At 34.0% G+C, this 19,890-nt stretch overlaps 1 protein-coding gene across 3 annotated transcripts in view; it reads right to left on the bottom strand.

Annotated features, from left to right (window-relative positions):
* Positions 1 to 502: 502 nt before the first annotated feature.
* Positions 503 to 19,890, bottom strand: part of Nuak (Nuak family kinase 1) — a 97,465-nt gene continuing 78,077 nt past the window's right edge. For 2 of the 3 annotated variants that reach the window (XM_085952918.1, XM_085952919.1), the window contains 8 exons: positions 17,837 to 17,959; positions 16,938 to 17,189; positions 16,254 to 16,313; positions 15,195 to 15,315; positions 15,003 to 15,103; positions 9,509 to 9,600; positions 2,293 to 5,962; positions 503 to 1,695 (listed from right to left, as the gene is read on the bottom strand). In XM_085952918.1, the coding sequence (XP_085809044.1) occupies positions 1,641 to 1,695; positions 2,293 to 5,962; positions 9,509 to 9,600; positions 15,003 to 15,103; positions 15,195 to 15,315; positions 16,254 to 16,313; positions 16,938 to 17,189; positions 17,837 to 17,959 (4,474 nt within the window). In that variant the 3' untranslated portion in view covers positions 503 to 1,640. Of the gene's footprint in view, positions 1,696 to 2,292; positions 5,963 to 9,508; positions 9,601 to 13,683; positions 13,723 to 15,002; positions 15,104 to 15,194; positions 15,316 to 16,253; positions 16,314 to 16,937; positions 17,190 to 17,836; positions 17,960 to 19,890 lie in introns of all 3 variants that reach the window. The other variant, XM_085952917.1, reaches the window with a different exon arrangement.

The following is a 19,890-nucleotide window of genomic DNA, read 5'->3' as shown; positions in this document are numbered from 1 at the left end:
TTCAGGAAACAAGTAATTTTAGGAAAACTTGCTTGGCAGTACTGGAGACGTAAATTTGTGTATTCTAATGGTATAAGATAAAAGTGACATTTCTGTCAGTTGATAACGAGTATGAGTTTCTTTTATTATTTTATACAAAATTCTAATACTACAAGAGCCAGATGTATCAGGGAGTGCAGTCTCTCCCCATTACTAAATAAAATGATTTTTATACAATGTTTCGTTAAGCACCTCATTACACAAAAATTACACCCGACCCCGATGAACGAACTACCCATATTTATTTTGTTGTGAATACCTCATAGGGGAATATCCAACTCCCTCGCAACCTCTCAGTAGATTCATATCAAATATATTCTATCTAAACATAATATAATTATTATATTAACATTTTTGTGTAGTTATGGCACTAATGGTAGTCTATAGTAAATAAAACATGTGGTTTATTCATTATGTAGGTATGGAGAAAAAAAAATATACAGTGTGTGATTCTAATTTTTTTATATTATGGGTATGCAATAACGACGATGTATGGCATTTTCCATAAAACGAAAAAGTTGATTCAGTGACAGTTCATTTTTTTTATCTACAGTTGAAGAGAATACCTATTCTGATTTTAGTTTTAAAACATTCAACTGACATAACATCGAGCACATTTTTGTATTTACGAGACATCAATTAGCACCATAGAGCGACACTAGATAAAGAAATGGTTAACATTGACATAACATATTTATAAGAAAAAAGAATACAAAAAGCACCAGTCATAAAAAGTATTAAGATAAATTATTCCAATCCTAAGGTTTTACAAATATATCACAAGCAATCTAAACATTTGTGACAGACACATTGCCATCGATGATTTTAACAAACAGTAACACTTATCGCTAACGCCTCAACTATGTAGATCTCATTGTATTCAAGTACGGCATGTAATCTGTATGTACAAATTTACAATACAAAATTTGAAGAAAAGTTGAAAGATATCATTTTTGAGAATATCTATCATGATTGTCGTACCCGGTCCCGCTTGAAAACGCCTCCATTTTGTTTTCATTATTATTGCAACGCAGCTAAGTCAAGTCGGAGATTTTTTCGATATCATTTCAGTCACTTCCAGTAGTAACGTCTTCAAAATAAATGTTTTATATCATTAAAAATCACAAAATTTTCATTGCTTACAGAAAAAATATTTTTTGCAGCAAAATTTAGTAAAAAACCAAACACCATAACTTCTTGTCACTTTTGGAGAGGGGTGGTGATTTGAAGTTTTACAAGCCAATTATAACATTTAATAATGTTGAAAATAAACATTAAATATAATAGACTAACTTTACTGTAGACAAGAAATTTCGGTATTCGTCTTCATGACAAACAATTTTTTAAACCTGATCATAAATCAGTTTTTCATAAAAATAGCACTAAATTTGTATTTCTACCATACATATTAGTCAACAGTTTTTCACTTCTACATTATACTCGTTTCGGAGTGGAGCGGTGAAGATGCTAATGCTAACATGACACTACTAATAGGGATGCAGTGTTTCTAGTAAACATATTTAGTAATATTTCATAAATGGATGATGGTTATTGAGCATAGTATTGCATTTTTTTGAGAAAAGCTTCATTTCTGGATTTTTTTATTCAACTTTGTCAACGGGCAAGTCGTGTTCACTGGATTGTGATGAGTTGGATCTGAAATTGTAACGGAGGGCGTCTATTAAAGTGTTGTCTTAATAAAAAAGAGTATTAAATAATTATATCAAAACTTTATACTATCATAATTTTAGGTACCTACATTATAACTGTAGAATCAAAAAGATAGTATAAAATAGTAATATGTAGTTTTCTCCATGTAGTGTACTGCGGCATGCATCCGGTGGTGAAGTCCAAATTGTTTGATGGAACATTAAAAAGTACCGTAATGATAATATGTCAGATTAATACTACATACAATTACATCTTTTTATTATTAAACACAATCATTGCGTTGAAAATGAATAAACCGATGATTTTATTATATGGTGAAAAAGATATGTAATATACATGTGTGTCAGTTTGTGAATTCGATGCTGAAAAGCTTCAAAGCAGGACCGCCAGAAGAGGAGGCAGAGGCCCACAAATGTACTCGACTGGTCCCGACCCGTCAATCTATAGAGAAACTTTTACATTACCTACTGGTCTTGCTTTTGTAAAGGTTCATTGTCGAGACCAGTCGAAGTACAGTTGTCAGACTCCAGTTAAATAACCAACACATTCTATTAGCATAGAATTTTCAAGAGATATTCATACCTGAGTTTGCTGTCCAAAATTGCGTCATCATCGAAGGCAGAGCTGAGAGTGGCGGGCGATCTGCGGCTTCTTATCTTTGCCAAGACGCTGTCTTTGGTCGTTTCTGCGCGGTCGCCGTTCTCTCTCAAAAGTATGGCGGAATTTCTAGAGGATGTCCGGGGACTGTAAGTGGCATAGTTGCCGGGAGACAGCTGAGAGAGAGTGCGACCATATCTCGAGTTGGAAATTTTCGATTCGACCCCAGGTCTCGTTTCGAAATTATCAAACAGGGAAACCGTCCTGGCGTATCTCGGAATAGAGTAATGCGAAGTGGTCTCGGAGTATTTAGTGTCAGGTAAATATCTGTCGGTGCCAGAAGAGAGTGAATCATCGGTGATGATGCTTCTGAGTCTGGAGGCCGAGGGGCCGAGGCGGTCTGCTCTGTCAGCCGTTCGCACATTCTCCGAAGCGAGAGGGGACGAGGTATACTTGAGCGGCGAGACTGGCGAGGAATCATATTTGGAGTAGGAGGGGCTGTCAGCGTCAGAATGGGAGTGTATCCTGGCGGAAGGAATGTATTCTTTGGCTCCGGGACCTACAAGCAGGCTCTTCCTGCGGTTCTTTTTCTCGTTAAATCGAGAATAGAAACTCTTTCGACGTATTCGGTCTACGATATTTTCAGGGTCGGGAGAGGTGCCCTCGTGAGTCCTGTGCGGGTGCTGCGTGCCCCCAGGACTGACGGGACTGATAAGAGCATCCACTTGGTCTGCCATAAATTTTCCGGTATCGCAATCTGGTGACCAGTTGGGAGAGATGAGTGGCACACTCACCAAATCTTCTTTGGAATCCCCACCACCATTTTCAATGATCGCTCTGTGAGACGCATTGTCTGATTCCCCGTTCTGCTTCTCTGTTTCTTGATTTTCCGTCGACTCTTTAGATACACTGCTTTCCCGGCTTTTTGACACATCTAGAGAATTCCGTTTGTTGAATATTCCTTGATTCAATCTTGGCAATCTTGAAAAATCTAATCGGAGACCTTTCTTTTGTGATTTAATGTCATCCCCTTTCCCTCGAGACGAATCTACCGATTCGTCCCCCTTTGTAGATTTTTTTTCAGTTTTATTCAACACGCTATCGCTCGTTGCTCCACTGTAACAGGCTTGCACACGTTTACCTATTCCGTTTAATAAGAGAGATGTGGGCCGCTTAGGTTTGCTGTCAGCTGAGGGTGAGTCAGAAACAGAAGTGGTGGGTTCTTTCTGGGCCAATTCCATGACGGTTTCATTATCTTGATTTATTACTTCCTCATCAACAACTGAATTTGAGACGTCAGGTTTACAATTTTTTTCTTTAGATTCTATTTTTTTGAACAGACCCAGAACTCTGTTGACCCCCTTTTTACTGTGAGAATCTTTGGCTTCCAGAGTGGGTAGATCCGTCACGGTGACAGCTCTCTTTATCAGGCCGGACTCGGTGGGGGGTTCCGATCGATCACCGGCGGGGACAGACTTCTCTCGGAGGACCCTCATAACGTTCTCAATCCGAGACGGCTTAGCTTCCTCTTTTCCTGAGGCCAACTGTTTCGCCGGTTTATCTGGAACGCTTTCTTTTTCTTGAGAATTGGATTTACTAAAACTGTCATTACGGAATTTTTCAAATTTTTCACCAATGGAGGACAGAACAGACTTCTTTTTGACAGGAGACAATTTTGACTCTTCCGTCTTCGTGCTTGGTTTGACCAGAGCCTTGTCGGAGACCATATTGTCTTTTGTCGATTTATCAATGTTATCTATGTCTACCGTTTTCGACGAGGCAGATTTTTTCTTAACGATGACTTTTTTCTTTTTTGTGGAAGTTTTCTTTTTTTCTTCGACATTATTGTTATCAGTCACATTCTCTGCAACTTTCTCTTCAGGGTTCGGAGGCTTGACAGGTTTTTTGGGTAAATTAATACTAAAACTCACAGTTATGTTGCCATTATCGTCTTCCATTGGAGACGCATTATTATTGAGATTCCGAAGAACAGATGGAAGTGGGCAGCCATCAGCGATATCATCTGTTCCCTTCTCATTTCGTTTCACTTTTTCTGAGACTCCTACATCAGCAGGGGCGGTAGCCAAAGTTTTTTCAGGTGAACAGACTGGATAGCTTTTGGGTCTGATCATTTTTGACTCTTTCGTGCTCACATTGTTGTTGAGCACGTCTGGCTGAGGGCGAACGTCCATATTATTAGTTTCATTTCTGAGGCTTCCGGCAGGTTTGGACGGGAAACTCTTTGGTCTGAGTATTCGAGACTCTTTTTCGGGTGACAAATTGTCCTTCAGATTTTTGGAATTGTTTAACGCTTCAATTTTGGACACTCCATTTTGTTTGGAATTTTCACTATCGTCCGAATGTATGGAATTACTCTCGTCCAATCTTTTGCCTATTGCCATCAGGGCCCGCTGAAGTTCTGTTCCAGTGGGGGCATCGCGGTGGATCTCTTCGATGCCACGTAGTACAGGGAAGAAAGGAGTGACCGACCGGCTGGGGTCTGCGGACGCAAACGACTCGACGGGGGAGAGACAGGGGCGTGACACGGATCGGGAGCGCACCCCTTCAAACGGGTTTGGCGCATCTAACGGGGAAGAGGGGCCTGCGGGACTGACGGCTTCCGAACCGACGCCTCTGTTCTTCTTCTCTCTGATTTCTCTCAGGATCTTCTGCGTCTCCAGCTCTTTATCTTTCTTGTCTCGGACGTATGCGCTCTCCTCTCGGGGGGTGTCGAAGAAGTCAGGCCTCAGAAAACGGGATACTCTCCGGCGGAGCGGGACCTCAGCGGGTGGAGTCCGAAGGGAGCGGCGACGCAGTGACCCCCCAAAGGTACCGTCGGCTGCACCCCCGTAAGCAGCCAGGTAACCGGGCTCCGTGAGCAGACAGCCCACCTCTGAGCCATTTCGGAGAGAGAAGTCATCGCGAGGCGTTCTCTCAGGAGAGAAGTACTTGCTGAGGACGGATCTGTCGGGAGTACTGCGGACGCTGGAGGCGCGCCGGGGGGTGACAGATGCAGAATTCGATTTTTCCGTCCCCAGAGAGAGAGGATTGAAACTTTTGTCAAGAGAAAACGAGTCAGAGTTATCATAGGCAAATTTTCCTGACAAACCGTCTGATCTCCTCCTTGAGGATGGGAGAGAAGGGGAGTTTGCGTCGTCTTCTACCAAAGCGAAGGATTTGGAAGGGTGCTTCACTTCATCGATAGGCAAAATATTATTTTCGACTTGATTTTCAGTGCATAGGGAAACGTCGCTGCTATCCCGTTTCAAGGAAGACCGGAGTTGGGGCCGGTCAGGGGATTTGGCGGTAGACAGGCTGCGCGCATACTCAGGACGAGGCCGAGGGGCATCAGCCGGAAGGGAGCAGTTTGCAGAGAGAGTTCTCCGAAGCGTCCTGGCGGCGGCCGGGGGTAGGTGGGCTAAGAGCTGTTTCTGCAGACGCCGCGAGAGGGCCGGGGTCAGACCAGAGAGTGTTTCCATCTCTTTTTCCGACAATTCGATCTTGCTGAGGTCCAGATCGGACAGGTCCAAATCGTCCGTGGGCCTCCCGTCGGTGGCGTCACCAGGGCGGGGGTCGCTTTTTGAAGATGTGGCGCTGTTATTGTGGGAGGATTCCGACCGGTCTTTGGCTCCTTTGCGAGACGACCTCTCGGAGCCTGAAAAAAATATTCAAACACACGTATCATGCAGCCGGCAGAATGATATTTACAATGACACATATATAAGTGTTGGCCAAACTGATGTCGATGAAGTTAATAATTATTTTTTTCACATTGCTTTACTAAACATTAGAATTTGTAAATATAGTAAGAAAAAGAAAAAAACTTCCAAAATGTGATCAATCTATTACTCAGTCCATAGATATAACAGTCTGAATTAAAATAATCAATAAAAAACATAAAATTCAAATGTTAAAGGGCATTAATAAAAGAAATCAAAAACACAAAGGCAGGCATTGTTATTCAAAATTGTGGATAAAAAAGCATTCAAATTACTAACATTCCTCGGGCATTGTGTTTATTGGACATCTAGTGAAATGAATATTAATATTGTTTGCAAACATGAAGAGTGTGATCGCCGTTGAAATAAGTCATGGGCGAATGCGAGACTGAAAAAATAAAAATATGATCGCTTTCTAAGTATAATATAATCTATGCGCGGATCTATAATGGAAATACAAATCTAACGGGAGCTGTGGCACGCGAATAAAGATGCGGATGATTCAAAGCCAAATCAATATTCATTCGTATTAGGATTTTAGTAACATATGTTCATAAATACGATTCGGTTTACGGCGGAAAGAATTCCTGTCATACGTTATGTGCGGAAATAAAATGAGAAATTATAAAAAGTTAAACATAAATACAAACTGATTAATTGAAACTGATTAAGCATTCATGGACGGGAAGCGTGGTCGCGACTGCGACTGGTGGAGACTGGTTATATTTTTACAGCGAGATTTCGGTTTACATGACATTCTCTTTTTAATGCCCGATAACAGTGACAAGACAAGAAACCGGAGCGGCCTCAAGCGACAAATCAACAAATGTGGCAGAACAGTTTAGGTACCTATTGTTTTGTGGCATTTGACTGGGGCATGTGGTTAGTGGAGGCTGCGTCATTCCGAGTCGCGTTGGGGGCATGCAGAGTAACGCTGAACCCAACTGCAACCACATCACACGTACACATATTTATTACATATACATATTACAATACATAATAATATATATGTGTATTTTATATTTTATCTTTTCAACTCCATATTTTTTTGTGGTACTAAACTACAAAGCTTTATTGACTCCGCTCAGACACCGTTCTGCAGTTTTACTGCAGTGTAGTCACTTTTCCACAGTATACAACTTCTTCAGAATGACCAAATCTTTGATTTCTGTTCTTGCGTGCGTTTTTAAGAATTTAAACGCCACATGGGAAACTTTGTCCAAATTTTCCAGTGGTGTTATGGTTCTTTGAAACGCAAACGGTTACATGTTTTATGTCATCTCGGAGGAAGAAATATTTGTTTGAAAACTACACAAAAACCTTGAGAATCCGGTTGCCACGGTGTCAACTAGCTTCGCAGGCTAATAATGTTTTATTTCTCATTAACATCTTATGAAACTCTGTTGAAGAAAGAGAACATGTTTAGCATTTATTCAAATAGGCCATTGGCTAGAAATATAATTGAATAAATAAATGATTTTGAAAAAAATAATAATGTAAAAAATTAATAATAAGTCTTAAATAAAATATTAAGTGACTAAATCATTTTTCTAATATTATGTTTTAGAGATTATTAAGAATAATGCTCATAATTTTTTTCATCATATCAAGTTATCATAAATTTTATCATTGAAATATTCATCAATACATAATTGTCTATGTTAAGTTTTATTGCTATGTACTTTTAAAATATGATTTAAATCTACATAATTAATAGAAATCACTTTGCCCTAATTTTTAAAGTAGGTACTTATATAATATAAGAAAAGTGAGGTTAAGCTAAATTATTATTTTGATAATATCAGATGGTGGTCTGTGTAATTGGAAACAAAACCAAACCTTTAATTAATTTTGCAAAATATGGTGAAGAATTTCACACTATCCTGACCCACTGATTGACCCGAATTCACCAAAACCACACATTTATTGTAATAATTATGTATTATGAATACAAATAATCTTTCAATTAGGTACCTACCTAAGTATATAAGTTATTATTAAAATGTTATTTTCGAAAAAAAAACTCTATGACGTATGTATAATGAAAAGCAATTAAAAATATTATGATAATATTTTGCATGTCGTTGAAATAATATGTGCCTTTTGTAATTAATCAAATTCTCAAAATGTGACAATGTTCATGTTGACAACTTGAATGTTCATCAAAATATGACTTTATGAGACTGAATTTCCTAATTTTACACAAAAATATGAGCATAAAAGTAACTGTAATAATCATGAAATATGAAAGGTGAATTGTTGTCATAATCAATTGACATTGATAAAAAGTAAAAATATATGATTGCAGGTATATTTAAAATATTGATATAAATATTATAAATGAATGGTCTCAATCAGATTAAAATCGGTTTTTCGGATCAGAAAATTCCTAATATAGACAGAAAATTGACACGAGTTTTACTAAAGGTCAAAAAAATTCAAAATTATTTTATGCGATTAGCGAAAAAAAATGCAGTAATTTGAAACACACAAAATCATAAATCTGTCATAAAAAAATATTCTATGATTTTAGTATATGTACTACAAAAAAATGTGCCATGATTTTAGTTGTAATATGATTCAGGTTTCAAGAAATGTCTATAATATAGAATATGTATAAAAAATCGATATGCGCAAAACAATACATCTAAAAAATGTAATGTACTTGAGTAGAGATATAAAAAAATGACTACATACATACTAATTACTAATTTTGTCATACGATTTTGCTACTTCTACAAAGTAAAATGTCAATACATAATATATGTTCACTAGTAAAGCACCCCATTATTTTCAACATAAGATAACAACCTATATGAAATTACTCATAATTTTCTGAAGACAATGATGATATTGTGTAAAACTGTATTAAATAATTGGCTAGCTACAAATATTAATCACACATCAAAATCAACTATTCCATAATAGTGAAAATTAGAAGAAACACTGTCAGTTTTTCACAAAATTATGTCGGTGCCTGCTGATGCTATCATCGGTCATCACGAGATCAGAGATTAATATTGCAGGGTTACAGAAACATACTGAGAAAATAACTGAACATTTAAACATCTTAATGAGAAAAAAAACACACAACACGACAACTTCTACAATTGACAGCATAACAATCTAAATGTTTTGTAAAAAATGGATTTAAAAATGAAGAGGGTTATGAGATTGCAAAATGATTTGTGATGGGGTAATATCACAATTACACTTCAGAGAAAAATAATTCAGTTTACCTGGGAGGCATCCAGGCACTCCCTTGAACTGAATAAAAAATAGGACTAGTTCGATAATCTAAAAATAAAATATTAAAATTAAAATAATATGCCAAGGTCTGACGTAATTTACAGATAACACTATTCCATCTTAACTCATCCTGCATTCTCGATTAAAACAACAGTAACAGCTCAATTATTAAAAACGGCAAGGCAAGTTATTTCCAAATGAAATCTATGAAACAGCTTTCTAAATATTGTTACCTCTCGGGAAATTAGTATGGGTTGGGAACATCGAATCAAAATCGGATGTGATGTCACGGGTTCCGCTACGCCGCCACGACGGTCCTTCCCGCCTACAATTAGGTGCCACAACAAAACAAACATTATTAGAAATGCATACATATATTTTATAACATGTTATCTAATGCTATTAATATTCGAATTTTTGTTTCATACGCTTGTCGGGTACATATTAAGAGTATGGATTTCATTCAAGGCAATTCATACATACTTACGTTTCAGATTTTGCTCTTTCAGATTTAACTTTGTGTATGCTGCATTTCCAAATAAAAAAAAACAAGGCATTGTTAATTCACATTGAATGGATTTTGTTCCCAAACGGTTTGTGGTACACCTAAGGCTGTCTATAGTTTGGCCGCGGTACTAAACTGCGAGTTGGTAGTGCTAGTTATTGTATAAATTCAGATACAATGTAGTAAATGAAGATTTTATATTACACATTTCATTCATATTAATAAATTAATATGAATACGAAATATGAAACAATCATAATTTTCTATGAACAGTTTACCATAGTGCATTCAAAATATAAGCTATAACTAGCACTACGATCAAAATTCACAGTTTTGTGCTGCACCATACAGATTTTGTATAGCCTTAAAAAGTGGCTCAATTCATCCGCATCCAGGCCACAATACCTGCACTCAAGTACTGACAATCAATGGTGGGTCATTAAATTTGATGAGTTAGTAGAACTTTAATTATCTGAACGTTATCATGATCATTAGAAAAATGCATGTAGGTACGTGTCAATGGTGAATTTTTTAAGTATGTTATTTGATTAGATATCTAAATTTAGAGTCACTATCCTGGAATAGCTTCAGTCATAATTAATTCAGATAATCGAGGTTTAAATATACCTACTGAAAATTAGTCTGGACATTGGATTTGATAATTGAAGCTTTATAATTATAATAAAAATATGTCTAAAATGATTAAGAGTAATGTTAGAATTATTATTAGTAAAATTTTGGTTAATTGTGAAGAAGAAAAGGAGTCGTATATAAAGAGAAATCCGATACAATATTTGAACACTCCTCTAGCACGCGTTGCCGCCATGACAAGTACATCAAAATGCAGTGTTTCAGTAATATAACTATTTCCCCAAATACTGGGAATGAAGTGTATAATATATTTTATATTTGTGTGCATCGTAATCGTATTTTATTAATATTTTGATGAGACGAAACATATGAGCACAATAACCTAATGATGTTAACAATATTGTAATCTTATTTGTATTTGCCACTGTTTATTCCTCTTGTATTTAAACAAATACAATTATTGTTTTAAAATTTATGATGAGTTGGTAGGTAGATATAATATTTTTATAGAAAATGATTTTTCACATTACCTATGTTTTTCCTAAAACTTTAGTAAAAAAACCAATTAAAAGACATTATTTGTAAATTATAAAAAAATGTGATTGGGTTGTCAATATAATATTTAATATGTATACTGTTCACTTCTACTTATTAAGTTAGTTAGAGCAATATTATCCGCTAATGTGGGTTTAATGATTTATTTCCTTCCAAACTCAATAGTTACCCTATGTTAATTAACCTAAGTATCATAATAATTAAGATGTGAAATTATTTGAATTAATTTTTCTGTTGTTAGTTATCTAATAATAACTGAACTTGTAAGTGAATTACAGAGAATAGAATTGATATAAATTAAAAATCTAATTTCACAGGATTTGTCTTCTAAAAAAATGACAACCTGAGGTCTTCTAAATGCAACTATGGCGACTTTCTGTTCTCGCCAATTTGTTGTTGTCAGACAATATGTATCTTAGCTTTATCACAGATATTTTTACATTTTATATAATATACAATAAAATTTAGTAATAAGTGAAAATTTACAGATCGACACCTACTACGTATAAGGTCTATCTCTATAGAGAACTGCAAAATGGTAACTTTTCAGTAGTAAGATTTCAATAAATTTTAATGACACCACAATGTTAATTTAAATGCTGGAATCGTAATTTTTTAGTTATGCCTATACAATATTTACTGAATTTTTGCTTTTTTTATATCATCGTATTTTTATCTGTAAAATTATTTAATCAAGGCAATGAAGTCAAAAGAGCCAAAATCGCAGTTCCCACCTTTAATAACTCATTTAGTGCTAACACGGCAACTGGCGCGTTTGGAGTACTTGGCCATTAGATATAATTAACGTGTTATTTAAATATGGTAATTAAAAGTTCAGCAGTGATTGTGTTATTAACACAGGAGGTGTCGAGATATCCCAGCACCTTGACAAGTTTTGGCTGTAGCCCATTTGCCAAGCTTTCATTCTGAATGGGAAATATTATGTAGGTATTATTTGAAGTATTTTTTTTAAATTTAATAACCAGATACTTACATAATATTATATAATATTTAAAATAAATAGAGTGAATGGAATAACAGCTATGTTGTCGAACTAAGTTAGTAAATAAGCTTAAGCAAGACAATGTAAGTACAACCTCTTCCGTTCATAGGCGAACTCGCATGGGCCTCCCTCCACAGAGTGGACATTATCTTAAAAAAAAACTATGTTTTACAAGGAATTTTTGCTAGCCATAAGTTGAACCTATACTCAAAATCTCAACAGAAATAAACTTGTCAATTTGATTAATCCGTGGGATGCAAACCAGCGGCTAATAGAGTTATGGACACATGTAATGTCCAATACTCGATACCAGGTGATGACTTTTGAATTAGCCTGAAATTGTGGATGGATTTTTTTATGTAAGTACAGTAAAACCTCGTATAATACGGATAATTCGAAATTCGCCGTAATCGAAATTTTCACGAAAAAAGTCCCTTGAACATTATTTTCATATAAAACCATACCTTTGATTCGAATTTCGTAAAACTAAATGATTTCCGAGTCCTGGCATATAAAAATATTCAATAAATCGTAATAAAGTACACTATTTCATGAGCAAGTCATTGAAAATAATTGTGACAGACTTTTTTTTAAGCATCATAAATTGCTTATTTTAATGTGTACTTAACACAACAGTGGCACAACTGCACTCCACTCGAAGGAAAAACAATAACTCACAATATGTTTCAGGGCTGTAGGTATTTAACTGTTGATTGTTTATTGGATTTTCACATAGTTTTACTAGAGAACAAATGCCAAACAATTGTGTTGACAAATTCGAGTGCTTAAAGTCAGACAACGTTATCTACAAAAAAAGTGTTTTTTTGAGATAATGTTATTTTACATTTACGGCTACATGATGGTCAAACAACGTTATGTCAATCTTTTCTAATTTCTTAATAAATCGTCAGTAAAGTTTAACGCTAACTAAATAAGTTACCTTTGTTTTCATATTTTTTAAAAACTATCCCTATAAATTTTAACATCATCATAAGCAAGATAAATGTACAATACACAATAAATTATAAAATATTAACATTAGGTTTTAAATAAACATTTCCCTTGTTGAGTAACAAGAATCTAAAATAACGATTTTTGGCTCTCCTGTAAAGTTGCACTTTTGTAGATAGTGTTGTTTGACGCTAAGCCCTCGAATTGGAAAAATAATTTCGTATTTTTTTATAATTCCTCAACACATGGTGGTAAATACCTACCTACATTATTTAGTAACTACAATTAATGGATTAATGACGCATGGTATTTCCACAGATATTAATTTTCAAAGAATTGTATCGGAATTGTCTTTAAAATTTTGGTATTTTCTTCCCATACATTTAAAATTTCGTAATTAGAATTTTTTAGGGTTTCGGTCCCATGGAATTCGTATTTATGTTATTAAGGTGCAGCATGTAGGTAGTATTAATCTCCACAGCGGAGTAGTACCAGATTAATTGACTCCAAAGCGTGAATTCTACATCGGTAAAAATCAAATGTAGCTTTTTCAATGTATTTTTTATCCATATCACAGACCTATCGGGTTGGATGAATGGCTAACAAACCATTCCTCGTGAAAAAGTTTGTAAATATCAATATCAGCTTCCACTCTGTGAAGACCCACATGCTTTACTTAAGATTGAAAATGGTATTTTGTTTCTTTTTTTAATATATTTCTTAATAAGCTTCCAATAGTATGACAAATAAAAGCTCATAAAATATAGCTAAGCTAATGTGCTGTATTTAGTATGGATACTTACATTACATTATGCCTTTTGTGTTTCCTTGGTAAATGGGGGCTGTTGTAAAAAGCAAAAAAGCATTAGTATATAGGTATTTAAAAAATGTCAGTCATGAGAGAAGCATTTTGATCAAAATTATAAGAAGAATTTAGTGAGCGAGCGATAAAGAAAGCCATGTAATTGGCTGAAACAATAGAACATATTTGTTGATTTTAGAGGGTATACATACAGAACCGGATTTATCACAGAGATAAAGGGGTGGGGTACCCCAAATTGATAGAGTAATTATGAAAAACCTTGAGGCTGACGAAGCAGCTGCACCTGCGTGAATAAATATGTAAGGTCCGAGAGCTCGATAAACAAAGGTAGCTACTTTCAATCAAGTATTGAAATAATATGCCATTGGAAAAAAAGCTTGCCAAAATTAGTGTATCATAAACAACTGAAACATCCAGTTGTTATGACAAGAAAAAATCATTGATTTTACACGCATGAACTAAAACGTGTATAGTTGAAAAACATGCAATATCAAACAGCAAAGAACCAAGAAGATTATTTTGACTTTAGAAAGAAAAAATGGCGTAACCCTCAGTTTTAAATTAGATTTAATTGCATAATAACGTTGTACACGACTAAAAACACAAATAAGCTGCAAATGCCGATTTATTATCTAAATTTAGCTAGCAATTAAAAAAAAAGAAGGAAATGAAGTGGAAAAAATGACTTAACCATCATTTTTGCCGTTTTTTTTTAATTAACTCAATAATTATCATCAGATTAAGGATATAAAAACCAAATTATTAATAATTATCATGCATTTCAGGGTTATGTCTATTTTGTATTTTAACTTTGACCGTAAACCATAAAAATAACGTTTTTGTGCCTCCTCTAAAATTAGATTTGTGTGGATTATACCCCTTTTCCTTTCCAGTCGTTTTAAAATAGTTAACATTTCGTATAATACCATTTTAATAATTTGTTTTTCTGGGCCTCCCAATAATTGTATTAGCCCATGTCCCAGGTCCCTTTCATATTAAAATCCGGCCCTGTATACATGTTAGTTTAAATGATAGAATCAAGTTTTAGGTATATCAAATAGATACCTATCACTGCTGAAAACATTAATATATAATACTATGTTATTGATATAGCTAAGCGTGAGTCCTGTATTACCATTTTATTGAAGAAGAAAAAACAAAGAAAGTAAATTTGAAGAGTAGGCAGCAAATGGTTATTGCTTGCCGCACTACTGTGAGTTTAATTCTACAACTTTCAATACACGCTTAAAAATAAATATGTAAATGCAAAGGGCTGGAAGTTGAAGAAGACAATGTTACCTGTTGAAGAAAGGAGAATGGAGATTGTTGAATAGAGATTGATGATGCTGTGGGAATCCGGTGCCTTCTTCGCTCTTTAGCCTGTTGGTCAAATCACGCACCTGCACAACGCAAAACATTATAATTATTTATTTCAACTGAATCTTTTGTTTATTACAGATATTTATTTTTGTAATATAATTATAAGCATACCCTATCCAAAAGTGTTGAGAATAGATTTTCTGCCGTGAGCAACACGAATCCTTCATCATCATCTTCTTCCCCGGAGCTGACTGATTCTTTCTCCGCATCAGCAGGATTGCGTCTGGAACTCCTAAAATAAAATGAATAAACATAACATTTATAAACAAAATAGCTTAGTATGTAATGGATAATTTTTTGTCTTCATCTAAATATTTTTTTCTACATATTGCACATCCGGTGCAATAACGTCATAAGTGCAAAACACACTTTTATTCAGGAGAAGCATTTAAAGATTGTGAACTTGATACAGTCACATGGTTTCATGATTTTACGATTTTTAGGTGATTTTATTATTGTTTATACTTTCTATTTCGAAATGTTTTAAGGTTTTTGTCCAAAAAAATATTGTATACAATTTCTTATTTTATTTTTTGTCGAAGACACTCTCAATTATGTCATTGTCGCAGTAGGATTTAATTACAGCTTCATTTATGACATACTAAATGGAATGAAGTAAAAAAAATAAAATAATGGTTAGTTTAGTTAAAATAGTTTTATTCATTCACTTTTAATGTTTTACCTCGTTCAACTTATCAGTCTATTATAATTATTATAAAATAACGTTATAATTTGAGTAACTATGTAAATAAAAAAGAAAAACAAATCTATAAAAAGAAATACCGCAAAATTAAAGCAGTTCAATCTTGATTAGTAAAAAATGCAGATGATTTCTCCGCATAATAATATGATTAAATTGGAACAACAATATCACAAATTACAATTATGTCGTTGTCGATTCAAACTCAGAAAATAAATTTGTCACAATTACCTTTATGACGTTGCTGTCCCAGTCATTCACCAAAACCGCAATGACATATGGGACCTCTGACGGAAACTATAAGAACTACACTTATGACATTGACGCAACAGGTGCGGAGACCTATTAGGCATGTTTTCTGACATTAATCTCATTTTTGATTTTTAGCAATTGTGACGTTGTTGCACCGGATGTGTGATATATTAATTTTACAAATTGGCATCAGGTGTAAAAAAGTAAAAAACGCTCACCTCAATCTGTGCATCTGCAAATCGTCTTCATCTTCCGATTCGCCACCACTCGCGAGAGAACTAAAATATAAAATAACGATACATAATCACAATTTGAAATATCATAGGTAAAATTAATATGTATAATTATTTATATCAAATTCGGGAAAACTCTTTTAATTGGTGATGTTTTTTTCAGAGTTCTTATGAAATTAATAATGGTTTGTCTATTCATCTATTTGGCTACAGAATCCGTATGGTGCCATATGAAGCAAAACTGATTACATCGAAGAGTCTTCCTTAAGCTAACAAAATTATTCACATTGTTGAAGCATTGGTTCAAAAATAAGTTACATTTTAATATACATAATATTTCGCATTTAACCATCTTCTGTCCGATGCGCGATATTGAGTTTTATCTTTTTGAAAAGGACTTGTTAAACTATGGATTTGAAGAAATTACATTTCAACATTTATTTTCATCGAACTTCTTTCCTGTTCCTATTAAACAATCTTTGTTGGAACCAATGAAGAGAATACAGATCAAATAACAACTATATTTGACTATATGACTATATGACTAAATTTAACATTCGACTTAGGTAAATATTCACATTGATTATAATTCTTGCCAAGTATTGTAGACTGTATAACACTTATAACATTATAGCATTTATATAACAAATAGTCTTTTTCTGGACATACGTGAGTCGCCTGGGTTTGGGGAAGCGTGATGCAAAACCGATGTTTGATGGAGTGAGTTTAGTGGGCGTCTCGGAGGGCTCGAGGCTTCCTTGGCGCGGCGTCACATAGCCAACTCCCTCGACGGCGATGGGGATGATGAACTCCCGCGGACTCTTCTTGATGGGCTCAGCTCGAGACGAGTTGGACGGAGTGGATGGCTGGCTTGCCCTCTCGCCATCCAAATCCGGCGTCGTCCTCGGGATGGATCCCAGTCTAATAAAAATAGTCACGCCCCATTGAAACTGAATATTGACAGAGATTTATTTAGAAATTGTGTAAGTAATAATGCAGATACAGTTCCACTTGCATATCAACATATTATTAGAAAGCATTTAATACAACGGCAGACTCAAGTGAGCATTCAAAACGATCGTTGTTATGGTACAAAAGAAATTGTACAGTTATCCCTCACTATTTATTCGTGGTTTTGGTTATACACTGGAAATAAATATTATATAGAAAAAATGACAGTTTTAATCTGTCAGGCTTTACAATCCTAACCAATAATGTGCGTGCATGATATATATTGTCAAACACAATGTCAAATGTGTCCAAAAATGATCCCAAGGTGGAACGCTTGACATTTGACCAGAATATAACAAAGAAATGTTAAATGAAATTTTCGCTCTATCAAGAAAATATCTATAATAAAAATAGAATCCAAATATAGAGAGGTGTATAAAAATTAAAAGAGAACTTGATAATTTGTTTGCATTTTTCTTCTAAAGAAATTCATGTCAGTAGTGAGGGAAGACTGTATATTTTATTGAAAATGACCTACCTCAATATATTTCTAATTGACGATAACCAAATAAAGGTCAAAGATTTGATATTATCATTATGAAAATGATGATGATTACCTAAATGGCATGGTATGGTTCCTTTGATATGGCAGCTGAGGTGTGTGCGGTTTGAAACTGTTTTGAGGTTTCGGCGGTTCGTCGGCGATATGTATCGGTATAATTCTTTCCACAGAGCCACCCCTGCGAAATTTTAAACTGGAATTATAAATTCTGCTTCCGATCGCTTTTGGGCCTTCGATCTGTAGGTACATTCTCTTTTAACAAATCGCATATATCTGTCTTGCCATTTGTTTTAACATCACTTGGAAGTCTATTTTGTAATCACTACTAATAACTGTGTGAAAACTTCGAAATTGACGCCTTGACGCCAGAGTACATAGGAAAATGTTACATCAATATTGAAAAGATACATTCTTCCGAAATCAGGCGGACATGCAAATGCCATTCAATATCTAGAAAATAAGGGATATTAAATGAAACCTAAGACATACTCATTCACGGTTAATAACTTAAATGTATGCTGTTAACATTGAATTAATTAAGTTTAATATACTAGAAATAACAACTTTTTAAAATGTTTAATGATAAGTTTGTACTTAATCCACAAAATATGAATATAGATCCAAGACTGGCGTTCATAATAGATATTATTATATTCATATTTTGTGAAATAAACTTTCAAAAACATGTTCGTTATTTCTAATAACATGTCATTCCACCAAATGTAAAAAAAAAAGTTTAAAATACATATGTAATTTCTCAACAAATAATTCTTAAATATTTATACAATTTCGAACACAGAAATATTTTTTCGAAAAGATTTTCTAGTCATTTGCCTAACCGAAATTTTTTTTATTTTTTTTTTTAAACGGTACATCTTCAAACACGCACGTTAACATGATCTTACTCCCTACTTCAATTTTAATTTGTCAATTTATGGATACGGCTGTATGTTGTAGCTTAACTACTGGGGAATAACAAAAGAAATGGCGTATTTCAAAAAAACACTACCTTATACTTAGGTCAATAATTATTATAAAGCAATCATTATTCGTAGAATGTTAATTACACTTGAATGGTAAAAAACATAGCTTATAATTAATATCTTTAGAATTATCTTGAAATGTGTTAATCTTGCCCATTTTTTGAATAATAAAATGCCTAATTCTTGTCAAATTTGGGATCACAGAGATTATCATTATAATTTTTTATCGTAAATATTTTACAAAAATAATCTCGTCATAAATTATACTAATGGTTTTATAAATGCGTTTAAAAATTAATAAATATAAAAAACCTTAACACCGCTGCACATTCATGTACTGAAATATGACTATATTCTAAAACATTAGAGCGAGAGGTTTAAAAGAATACTATTTTATGTAATAAAAATACTTTATGCAGTCATCAAATGTTTAAAATAAATATAAAGGATAACAAGGCTTCAAAATTATATAAATAGATTATTTACAACGTTTAAGGAATGTCCAGGATCATGGTTTGAAAATGCAATAAAAGCTCTATTTTGACCTACGCTGAGCACGTCCGCCCTTAAATAAAAACAAAATATTTTTTTTCAATTTTTCTCGAATATTGCATGATTTTATTTATAAATTCTAAGACTAAAAATTCATTAAAAAAAATATTGTTTCATTCTGGGGAATATACTTGTCGGTCTCTAAGTGCCGACAACATTGAAAAAGATGAAATTCACATTGGAAATGGATGGTTTTCACAAATGGTCGACAATCGTCTAATGGTAGATTTTCAATATTAATACTATCGATCGAGGGTACTTGATGGAATTTGAATTAAAATACATTAGTAGATTTTCGCAAGAAATAGTTCTCACTTGTCAATACATATATAAATAATGTAAAAAACACTCAAAAATGAATAAGTGTATCAACGAAAAATACATTTTGCTGGTTAAATTAATTAAAAGAATATATATTTCAACATGACTATACTTAATAGTATTGTATATAGGTACATATTATATTCAGATATAATAGTATAAATACGATATAAGTCTATGAACAAACTCATTTCATGACCATAGTGACATTAACCACAAGCAAGAATTATTTTTCTCGGTGAAATATAGTTTC

Source organism: Rhyacophila brunnea, unplaced genomic scaffold, assembly GCF_057557595.1.
Source record: "Rhyacophila brunnea isolate RB1 unplaced genomic scaffold, BYU_Rbru_1.0 scaffold_3, whole genome shotgun sequence".
Classification (NCBI taxonomy): Eukaryota; Metazoa; Arthropoda; class Insecta; order Trichoptera; family Rhyacophilidae; genus Rhyacophila; species Rhyacophila brunnea.
This window is presented reverse-complemented; position numbering and strand designations above follow the sequence as displayed.